General features: G+C 34.2%; 1 protein-coding gene and 1 pseudogene across 1 annotated transcript; both read right to left on the bottom strand.

Moving 5' to 3' along the window:
- Positions 1-3,541: 3,541 nt before the first annotated feature.
- Positions 3,542-6,148, bottom strand: LOC125195529 (receptor-like protein EIX2; annotated as a pseudogene).
- Positions 6,149-10,828: 4,680 nt separating this feature from the next.
- Positions 10,829-11,290, bottom strand: LOC125191891 (receptor-like protein EIX2). Its single transcript, XM_089056979.1, has one exon. The coding sequence runs from the start codon at positions 11,288-11,290 to the stop codon at positions 10,829-10,831; it is 462 nt and encodes a 153-aa protein (XP_088913105.1).
- Between the last annotated feature and the right edge of the window lie 932 nt (positions 11,291-12,222).

The following is a 12,222-nucleotide window of genomic DNA, read 5'->3' as shown; positions in this document are numbered from 1 at the left end:
CTGATCCCGCCATATCACAAACCTCCCAACCTAATTTATATATTGCATTTCCATAACTCAATTCATTGAAATTCATTTGTTCAGCATTTTAATTATCAAACACATTTTTCATAATAGAAATGAAGTTAGTTGTGAGTAGATTCCATGTAATAACATGGAATATCCTTTGTCACGAGAGGAAATAAAAATCCCACTCCTCTTTGCGAAGATTTTTTATCTTTTATTTTGTAATAAAACCCTAAACAAACTTAACGAATATAAGAAACATCGTAATCTTTGGTGAGATTCTAGTCTGTATATAAAACCCCTCATTTCCATTTTAAGCACCTTGCATGAAAAGCATAAATACATGGACAGACTTAGGCTTTGAATCATCTTCTACAACCAAACCCTAATTTTGAGAATTTAGAGAATGAAGAGAATGAATTCTTACACCAAAAACCAAAGCCCTCGAATTTTGATGTTCCCATGGTTAGGGTATGGCCACATCACACCCTACTTAGAGCTTGCTAAAAACCAAAAAACTCACCACAAAAGGCTTCTTCATTTACTTGTGCTCCACTGAAGCCACCCTCTCTTCCATCCGAACCAAAATCCCTCCAAACTTGTCAAACTCCATTGAATTAGTTCCCCTTCCCTTGGAGGTTTCACCGGATGTGTAACGACCCAAAACTTCGTTATTTTGAAATTATTTAAAATGCAATAGTAGTCTATACTTAAATTGAATTAGAAGTCTCGGTGAGGTGAAAATTTGTGTCGGATTAGTAGAAAAAGAAAAGATTAGAAATATGTTTATATTAATATTAGAATACAAAATCTAAGTTGTGGGGTTTTGAATAATAGAAATTAATGTATTTTGAAAAGGAAATAAGAATGGAATAGATTAAGAGAAAAAGAACATTTGAGATGGAAAATGGGATAAAAAGCCTACCCTCTAGAACTTACGGTATTGATCTTCACCACACCTTCTACACTTTCATTTCACACATACACAGCACCATGGACAGACACGCAGCTACATGCTGTGGCCTTCCTCCGGTTCCGCCACAACAGACTTCACGACTCTCTCACTGTCTCAACTCCTCTCCGCTGCTAATAAAAAAACACACGCAAGTCTCCCTTCTCTGCGTCGCTGCTGTCCGGCAGGTTCCAGCGCCGCCGTCGCTGATTTCTGGCAGCTGCGGGTTAGACTTGTCTCCACTTTGTGTAAGCATGTCCGTTACGTCTCCTAATTACCTAATTCTCCTTCAATTTAAAACTAGGGTTCATAATTAAGTTTTCCCCAATCTGAATTTTAAACCAAATTAGGTGAAACACTAAGCTTTTTTTATAACTAATTTCTGCCTAGAAATAGTAGAGAGATGAAATAGAATGGAAGTTCATCTTGATGTGTGAATGAAGGGAAAGCTTAGGATTCTTCTTTTTAGTTTTGGGAAATTGTTATGCTACTTGGATTGATCTTAGAATTTATACTGTAAGTACGAGTTACACCTTAATGAAGGGAAATGAATATTCTTGGCATGATGAGGTTTGGGACAGCCCATACACAACATAGAATTGGGAGGAGTTTTACATATTTTTGAGTTAATATGTTCACGATAATTAAGATGTGTGTGTTTGAGAATATCTATTATAAGATTAAGTCAAAGTTGGAGAAAAATGGTGAATCTATATGCTATGTTATTTAATTTGGTCTTAGAACTCAAGTTTCTAATGTTATAGCTATAATTTGGTTACAAAATGTTGGCTTGGGATTTTGAGCAGGGATAATATTTTAATAAGCTATGTATGCAAACGGTTAACAGAAACTAAAAAGCGAATACGTTTTATGTTAAAAGTATTTTGTACTGATGTTGATGTATGGAATATATTACCTCCGTCCCTGAAAATTTGATACAGTTTACTATTTCGATCCGTCCTTGAAAATTTGACACACTTCACTTTTACTATTTTTGGTAGTGGACCCCATATTCCACTAACTCATTCCTACTCACATTTTATTATAAAACTAATACTTTAAAAGTAGGACCCAGATCCCACCAACTTTTTCAACTTACTTTCTATTACATTTCTTAAAACCCGTGTCGGATCGAAGTGTAGCAAATTTTAGGGGATGGAGGTAGTATATGTGAAAAGGTAAGGTAACACGTGCAAAGAGGAACAAGAATCTGGGTTTTCAATGTCAAGGCTCGTTAGACTTGAGGTAGTGTCTTTCTTACCTCATCACTTAGTCATCCATCTACACGTTTTATGTTCATACGATACCCTAAAATATCCAGCTATAATATTGAAAATGAATTAATGAGATAGGTGGATTAAAAATGTTCCCCAAATATTGTCACACTTGATCCGGTACAGGTTTTAAGAAATGTAATGGAAAATGAGTTAAAAAAGTTGGTGGGATGTAGATCCTACTTTTAAATTATTAGTTTTATAATAAAATGTGAGTATAAATGAGTTAGTGGAATATGAGGTCCAGTACCAAAAATGGTAAAAAGTGAAGTATGACAAACTTTCAGAGACGAACCGAAACGCTAAGCTAAACTGTGACAAACTTTCAAGGACGAAGGTAGTATATATTTAAAAATTAGAATGAAAAATATAACATAGTACTTCTGTCATCCCATTGCAAAGAATAATAGTGGATATCTCATCGTAAGTGATAAATTTTCATTTTTAGAAAAAAGTAGAAGTACTACTTTATTTTGCTTTTTCTTCTTTTTGTATCTCTACTTTATTTCCCCCATTTAATATAATACTAGTAAATTTTATTTTTCTAAATGACATATACACTTTAGACAAGTATACGAAGATAGAGTTATCACAGCCCAATAAGTGAGGTTGTTGGGCTGATATGTTAAAGCCCATGCCAGAGTTCGCATGAGATAGAGTAACATAAAAGTGTCCACTTATATCTTTATCAATTCCAGACAGGAAATAGGGATTTCTTCAATGAGAAAATACAAAAAACAAATAAAGGTAAAAAGACTAGAAAAGTGAAAGTACATTGAAATTTGACACAATTCACAAAAAAAAAAGAACAAAAAAAAAACAAAATTACAGTAACTTATAAAGATTGCCATATTTTCATTGCTGAAAAAATTGGAAATGTTATAATACCAAAACTGGTATCTTGATTGCAATATTTTAAAAGTAATGTGCATACAACATATTCAAGTAAATATTGTAATATTTGTGTCAATTAACCTAAAACTGTAATTAACACATGAAATGTAGTTAGAATATTTGTGACAATTAGCCTAAAACAATATAGTTTTTTTTCCCGGAAATTATCTTCAGTACTACTACTAATTGATAATAGAAATTCTTCAATAATGAGGATATTACGAATGTTGTGATTGAACGTTAAAGCGCCTAGTTTCACCGCTGAAAATAATGAGGATATTACGAATATGAAAATAAAATCTTGATAGTATAATATGTTAAAATAGTAACGTGAAGAGTAAATTTTATGTTTTTTTAGGAAAATTACCAGAAAACTGTATTTAAGAGCAAAAAATGAAGTTGATATTACCTGCATGTTTCAGCTTCGCCTCCATTTGGATACAAACACAGCAATCCTGACGTAAAACCAATCTCCGGCAGCATCGAATAAGTTGAAGAATGCTATTCTCCATGATTTCTTCAATACGAATGAGCCAATAACTCCCCAAAATCCAAAGATAAAACCAAAGCCCATTGATATGCCAACTTCTTGCATAAATAAGAAGTTGTTGCCATCTTTCTCATTCATGTTATCCACCGGATTAGTGGTGGATGGCCTCAAGCTATCTTCAACGCACATCGGTAGAGGGTTGCCACAGAGTCCATCATTCCCGGCATAAGACGATGCATTGAAGCTCTGCAGTTGAGTACCCGTCGGAATTTTTCCAGACAATTTGCTGTTCGACAAATTAAGAACGCCAAGAGTGTGTATTTCCGCCAAACTTGCAGGACTATTGCCCGAGAGTCGGTTATGAGATAGATCAAGAGAATCTAGCATCTCCATTTTACCAATATCTGGAATTATATATCCCGTCAAACTATTTCTTGATAGATTCAACGAATTTAATCTGCTCATATTGGAAAATGATTTCGGAATGTTCCCAGTCAATCTATTGCTTGAAAAATCAATGAGTTTGAGACTCCATAGATTTTTCCTGTATTCTGTTCCTTACCTTTCCATTGAAATAGTGAAAATTCATACTCATGATGTACAAAACCACCCAATTCTATAGTAAAAGAAAACGGCTCAACATACGTGTAATCCTTAAGTGCCAAGAGAGTGAAATTGTTGAAGCAATCAGGTATTATCGAAGATAAGTTGTTTGCCGATAAATCCAAAACTTGAATATCAGTAAGATTGCAGATTTGGGGAGGAATATTGCCATGCAATTTATTTCCACGAAGGTTTAGAATTATCATGTTATACATCTGACCAATCCAAGTGGGGATCACTCCTTTTAACTTGTTACCTCCAAAATCAATCAATCTCAAGTCGCGGCAAAGTCTCAAATTGTATGGCATCTCGCCAAATAAATTATTACCATGCCATTGTAGTACATTGAGGCTATGCAAAGAGCCAAGAGAGCGAGGAATTTCCCCCAAAAAATTGTTGTTAGCCAGATTGAGGTACAACAAGGTGGGCATTTTCTCCCAGCAGTTGGGAACCACTCCCTCCAACTGATTATTTGAAAGGTCAAATATTTGAAGATCTTGAAGGCGAGTTTTGCAGATAGATGAAATCAAAGCCGATAACATATTTCCACCCAAGTTTATTACGTTAGCATTGAGAAGAAGTAATGGTAAAGGACCTGAGAATTGATTGTGACTAAGATCCATATACGTGATGGATGTCGATGAGAGATCCGGAAGTGTACCCCTTATTTGATTGTGGGAGAGAGATAAGTATTCCAATCGAGGTAACATACTTCCTAACCACTTAGGGGTTTCATATGTTATATTTGCAGCATCAAGATAAAGGTATTTCAAATTCCTCTGAGTTCGGAGCCATTTTGGAAAGTATGGGCCCACATTACACCCGACTAAACTTAAACTATCCAACTGAAAAGGACACCAATTAGAGGCAATATCCAAGATTAATGAATTCGAAGATAGATCTAGTGCCTTTAACTTATGAAGCTTGGAGAAGTGGGACTCACTGACTAAACCTTCCAAAGAATTATTAGAAAGATCTAGAACTTGAAGCTTGGAGAAATGGCCAATGCTTAGAGGAACTGAATCTTCCAAAGAATTACTAGAAAGATCTAGAAATAGAAGCTCAGAGAGTTGACCAATACTGACAGGTATGGAGCCTGTAAAGTTATTGTTCGAAAGCTGCAATTCTGTCAATGAAGGAAATACTCTCAAGTCTGGCATTGATCCGTTAAAGTGATTATTGGACAAGTCTAATATTTTGAGTGATTCTAATACAAAACCATGTGGAGAAAGAGATCCAGAACACAAAGAGTTACATGAGAGATCAAGTGAGTGTAGGTTGGTAAGGTTCCCTATCTGAGGAGGAATGATCCCAGTAAAGTTAGAACGGCTAAGATACAAGTGTTGTAATTGTTACATGGAACCAATGAATCCTGGGATTGGAATGCCTCCAAAATCATTCCAACTGAGGTCAAGTGAACACAGGTTTGTAAGGTTCCCTAACTGAGGAGGAATGCTCCGAGAAAAGTTGGACCAGCTAAGATCCAAGTATTGTAATTGTTTCATTGAACCAATAAATTCTGGGATTTGAATGCCTGCAAAATCATTTGAATTGAGGTCAAGATGATTTAAATGATGCAACTCAAGCAATGAAGAGGCAATCTTACCCCCCAAAATTGCAGGAAAATTCGAATGAAGTCGGAGGGCGATGACATGGGCAGTAGTGTTGCTGCACTCCACACCATACCATTTGCAGCATCCATCGCCTCGCCACGACGAGAGCATGCCATGCTCATCGATGAGGCCACTCTTAAAGCTTAGAAGAGCTTCTCTCTCCCTCTCTATGCATCTCACTTTTGCATCTCCTGAAACAAACACACAGAAAAGAAGAAGTAGAAGAAATTTGATTGCCATTCTTTTTTCAGAAATCATACTCTCTTTACTCATGTATTGCATTAATTGGTTTTGTTGGATATTCCATTGTTACAAGTGTAACAGTTTAAATAGGAAAAATTCCTTAAATGAAATCCAGGCCACTTAGAACGTAAATATTAATGAAAAGGACATATAAGAAAAGCGAACGGATGACTAAACTATAATCACTAGAAATCTACATTAGAAATCGGAAGATAATTCATGGTGATTAATTATATACATAGACATATCTCATCAATTGTACATGGATATTACTCCTTCCGTCCCTTATAATTTGTCACCATTTGATCAGACACGAGTTTTAAGAATTACAACAATATCAGCATTTACTTCAGCAAGAGAATCCCTCAAATTCAGAGCTTGAGCAGGTCCCTACACCAAAAAAAAAAGAAGAAAGAATACTTCACTCATCACAGCAATCAAATATTTCAACAAAAAACAGCATAATCAAGTGCTAAAATGAAGTACCTGTGAGCCCCAACCAATCACCCCAATCTGCTTAATGCCTTTAAATGCATCTGGCAACAACTTGAACAGATTCCTTCCTCCTCTCACAATGTACTGCACACAAAATACAACAACATCATCACTCACACAAAAACGAAATCAAAATCACTAATTTTTAAAAGCTTAATTCAAACAAGTTAGGGCATCAGCTCATTAAATTAGAGCACATCTCCATCTACATAGCTACCAACTAGATTAAACAACAACCGTATAATTATTCAATTGGAACAGAAATAAACAAAATAAAACCTCACAGCAACATTTCCCCCAAATCCATCACAATCCACACACATTGGCAATAGCAACTAGATTTTCGAGTGGACGAAGGGATTGAGAGGAAATGTATGCAACAGAGCTCAGTTGAGAGATAGGGTTTTGGTTGTTTTTCAGTTAGTGTGGGATCACATTTTTTATTTGTTTGTTTATTGCAAAATAAATTAGTTTAATTTTTATACTACTAAAATATAATTATCCTCCTATTTTGGCATGTTTACAAAAATTGATCCTTTTATTCTTGCAATGTATAGTGTGTATTTGTGTTATTCAGCTTGGACTCTCTTACAAAGCATCGTCTTCGGATAGCCTTGTTTTTTATGCGTTGTGAATGTACTTAAGATTTGTACTGCATAGTACGAAAATTGTTAAATACGAGAGTGAAGCATAAAAGTTATTGAAGCCTTCGACCAGGTTCGTCTTTTGATGCTTTGCGATTGCGCTTAACTCTTACTACATTTATGGTGACTCGTCTATTTCCTTGATTGATAAGTATTTTCTTGTTATTAAAAATGCATCAGTCAGATAATAATTTAACCATAAAAGTAATAATTTGAGACCAAAATGTAAAAAAGTCATCTGTCCCACTAGAAATGAAACGTTTTTCTTTTTGGGTTGTCCCATTAAAAATGAAATGTTTCTTAAAATAGAAATAACTTTATCGCTACTTTTCCCTCTCTTAGTTTACTCTCTCTTCTTTAACTCACAAAATAACACTACATAAAATCTTGTGCCGAAAAGCAAACGTTTAATATTTATTGGAACGGAGGGAGTATTTTAAAGGTAAAAAGGTTACCTATAGTAGAAAATGGAAAAAATGCAACCTTTTGAGTTTTGCCCCTATTTACTCTATAAGCACATACACATATTAACTTAAACTCCCTCCTAAAACATAATGTTAACTTACACTATGAAAAAAGTGTTATTTTTTCACTGTGGTTAGTTTACCAAAATTCATCTCATTTCTATTATGAAAATTTTATCACTATTTTTATATTTCTCTCTCTTATATTGTAATATTTGTGCATTAAATATGTGCAATCTACAGTTAAGACTACTTTTAAATGGACGGGTAGAGCATTAAAAAAACAAATATTTGAAAAATGAATGAAAAATATTGGAAAAATATTTGAAAAATAGCCATGCACTCATTCAAAGAAATTGTCAAACAAATATTTGGTCACAATTCAATAAGATGTCTCGCAAAAAATCTCAAGAGACAGATGATTATATAATACTATATAGATGATTATTACCCATATCCATTTAGAAAAAAAAATGTATTTATATATGTTTATGTGTGTGTGTATTAAACTTGTACAAGGAGAGAGAGAAGCAACACGGTCGAAATGGGAAATGGGTGCTTCAAGCCTTTATCAGAAGAGCCCAAGGTTTTCTTCATTTACTTGTTATTTTTCAAGAAACATTTTTTAAACTTTCTGATATATTTTGGTAATTATGAAGGATGATTTGTTTGCAACCTACCACAAGAGATTATAAGAGAGATACTGTGCAGACTCACGTTTTTGAGCATTATGCGATGCAAGTTTGTTTGGAAACCATGGCACCATCGTATAGAGACATTGTACTCTCTTCCAAACCATGAGTATAGAGTCTGGGATGAGGCCTTCAGGCCACTTCTCCGAGTCTTGTTTCCTTGTCCTAACGAATTAAATATGTTTAAAACTACCTAATGAGCATATACATTATCATGTAATTGATTCAGCTAATGGTTTGTTGTGATATGCATGCGTTAAAAATCTTTTCGTGTGCAATCCAATGACTAGTGAATATGCAGTGCTTCCTCCTCCGCCTATAACTGAGTTTATCTGGAATGTCATTTTTGGAGTTGGATTGAGTAAAGTAAGTGGACAATATAAGATATTATGTGGTACTTATATTATGCCGTCTTGGTCTTATTATGAATGCACTCTAGGAGGAATAGGAAGGTTGTGGAGACCCATACCGGTTCCAACGGTAGACGGAGATAGTTCTACACAAAACTGGCAAGTGGGACTGCCATATGTTGCTCCGTATTTTAATGGAAATCTTCACTGCTTGACATCTAAAAATGGGGAGAATCTCTTGATGTGTTGCATTGATCTTGAAACTGAGGTGTTGACCAGTTTTTCTATTTCTCTTCCCGATATATCACAATATTCTTATGCTAAGCTATGTATTTTAGAGGATCGACTATGTTTATGTTTAAGTGATACTACTTTGGATGATTCCCGTATTGTTATTTGGAGGATGAATACCTATGGAGATATGGATTCTTGGAGTAAAGAATATGCCATCAACAATCTACTACGTGAGAATGGACGTGTTTACCCACTCAAAGTATTGGCAGACGGTGACTTATTGTTTGTAATGAAGTATAGTAAAGAACTATAAATCTACTCCAAAAACACTAGATCCATTGTAACAAGAGGACATCTTAAAGGTTTTTATTCACTGTATTCTTGCAACCTCTCTTTTTATTCCCCAAACTTTCTTTCGCTCAAGAGGACACTGGGAATTCACCGTGTTAAATCATTAAAAGGCAATATATTTCCTGACTTTTGAGATTCAAAATCTTGAGGTCTATTATATATCTGTGGATTCTTACATTTTTATAGTCGAATAGATATGTGCATATAATTAAAAGTATTAGTATATGATAAATTTTAAGTATATATTTCGAAACTAGTACTACCATATAGAAATTCTTTAAAGATAATTCATAATGACATAACGTTAAAACCTGGCCGAAGATTTAAACGACGAAAGAATTTCCTACATATAAACAAAAATTAAGTGAAAAAAAAACACATAGAAAAGTGAAGGAAAAAAATTAACTTATGAATATTCAAAAGGGGTGCGTTAAAATGACAATACCTCTTAAAATAACATCATACCACCATTCCTAGCCAATCATTTGTACACGTGGACGAATAATAAGCTTCCATGTGGCAATAAAAAAAAATCCTGAAGTGTAAAAATCTCGGCAGGCAATATACAACACCGTATACAGCAATTTTTTCTCGGTCAGCAATATCCAACAAGCTATACAACAATATAGATTGTTGTGTAGCGTTTATAATATTGATGTGTAGTGTTTATAATATTGTTGGATATGTGGTGTCACGATGTCAATTTAAGAGGTGTTGTCATTTTAACACAAATCTAATCAAAATAAGTGAACAAAAATAAGTGAAAAAAAACACATAGAAAAAGTGAAGGATGACTAAACTACAACCGCTAATAGTCTACTTAATAAATTGGAAGATAATTCGTGATGACTATATATATATATAGATATTTCTTGTACATGATTTTCCAACGTATAAACAAAATCAAACGTTAGAATTGCGTTCAAAATCAATGGAAAAAAATCGAAATTATTGACTAGATTAATATCACTATAATTATGCATAATAAATTGAAAGATAATCCGTGATGATAAAATACAAAGATATTTTCATCAATTTAATGACGAATTCAACTGTATTTTAGGTTGCTGATGATTTTTGAGGACAGAGTATTGTCCGTTTTATGTTACAGTGAGATAGTAATTGTGAAATAAATTATAAATTGATTATGGAGTAATCGTAATTAATATTATGCTTACATATAAAAAATTCACTCATAATTACAGTAATCTAAATAAAATTATATAAATCAACATATGCATTTAATACGGGGTCATGAACTATGCATAAACTAGACAAAACAAATACATACCAACATACAGTTTACAAAGGAAAGTAAAAACTCTAAAACATTAAAATTAAATAAGATCACCAACTCCAAGTTTGTTCACCTTGTTTCATCTCTAAAGCGAGTTGTGTCACAGCTGAAAAAATTGGGAATGTTATAAATCTAAAAAATTAAATTTTGGTTCCAATATCTTAAAGTAATGTGAATGTAACAAATTCGAGTAAATGAATGTAGTTGATATTACCTGTATTGCATTTCAATCTCTTCTCCATTTGGATACAAACACTGCAATCCTGACGTAGAACCAATCTCCAACAGCATCCAACAAGTTGAAGAATGCAATTCTCCATGATTTCTTCCATATGAATGTACCAATAACTCCCCAAAATCCAAAGATAAAACCAAAGCCCATCGATATGGCAACTTCTTGCATAAATGAGAAGACATCGTCTTTCTCATTCATGTTTCCCTTCGAATTAGTGGTGGATGGCCTCAAGATATCTCCGGGGCACTTTGGTAGAGGGTCGCCACATAGTCCATCATTACCGGCATAATACGATGCATTGAAGCTCTGAAGTTGAGTACCGGTTGGAATTTTTCCAGACAAACTGTTGTTTGACAAATCGAGATAACCAAGAGTGTGTATTCCTGCCAAACTTATAGGTATCTTGCTAGAGAGTTGGTTGTGAGATAGATCAAGAGAGTCTAGCACCTCCATTTTACCAATATCTGGAATTATATAGCCCGTCAAACTATTTCTAGATAGATTCAAGGATCTCAATCCCCTCATAGTAGAAAACGATTTGGGGATGTTCCCGGTCAATCCATTGCTTGAAAAATCAATGAGTTTGAGAAGCACTATATTACCCCGATTATATTCAAATTCTTGACCTTTCCATTGAAACGATGAAAATCCATTTTCATGTACGGAGCTTTGACCAAAACTAGGTATAATGAAAGGCATATTTTTCGTACTATCCAAGAATGCAAAATTGTCGAAGCAATAAGGTATTACAGAAGACAGATTGTTTATCAATAAATCCAAAACTTGAATATTAGTAAGATTGCATATCTCCGGAGGGATACTGCCATGCAATTTATTTCCACGAAGATTTAGAAAAAACATTCCATACAGCTGGCCGATCCAAGTCGGGATCTTTCTTGTTAACTTGTTCCCTCCGACATCAATGGATAACAATTGTTGGCAAAGGCTCAAATTGTAACATCCCGGATTTTAGAACCCTAAATTTGGAGCCCTAGAATTAATTGTTGATGACGTGGCATCGAGAATGCACTTACCTCACGAGGTGACATGATTAATTTGAGACTAGGGTTGTGTGGAAAGTTTGAAAAGTCAAACTTATTGATTTAATGATGTGGCATGTGAATTAATTATATGTGGGATTATGTGGCATTTAATTGTTTATGGGTGAGTGAGAATATTAGAGAAAATTTCCATAGATACTTATCACCCAATTCTTGAAAATTTCGAACCCTAGACCTCTTGGAGAAAGAATTTCTATCATTTCGGAATTTACTTAATCCTTGGGATATTTATTTAATTTAAACCCAAAACCCAATTATTTCCTTGTTTAGAGATGGAAAAATCGAGCCCCTTGTTTATTTCCTTGTTTAGAGAAAGGAATCAAG

The sequence above is a fragment of the Salvia hispanica genome, chromosome 4, assembly GCF_029641045.1.
Source record: "Salvia hispanica isolate PSC_SH4W2 chromosome 4, Shi_PSC_v1, whole genome shotgun sequence".
Lineage (NCBI taxonomy): Eukaryota > Viridiplantae > Streptophyta > Magnoliopsida > Lamiales > Lamiaceae > Salvia > Salvia hispanica.
The sequence above is the reverse complement of the archived record's forward strand: the minus strand, read 5'-3'. Positions and strand labels throughout refer to the sequence as shown.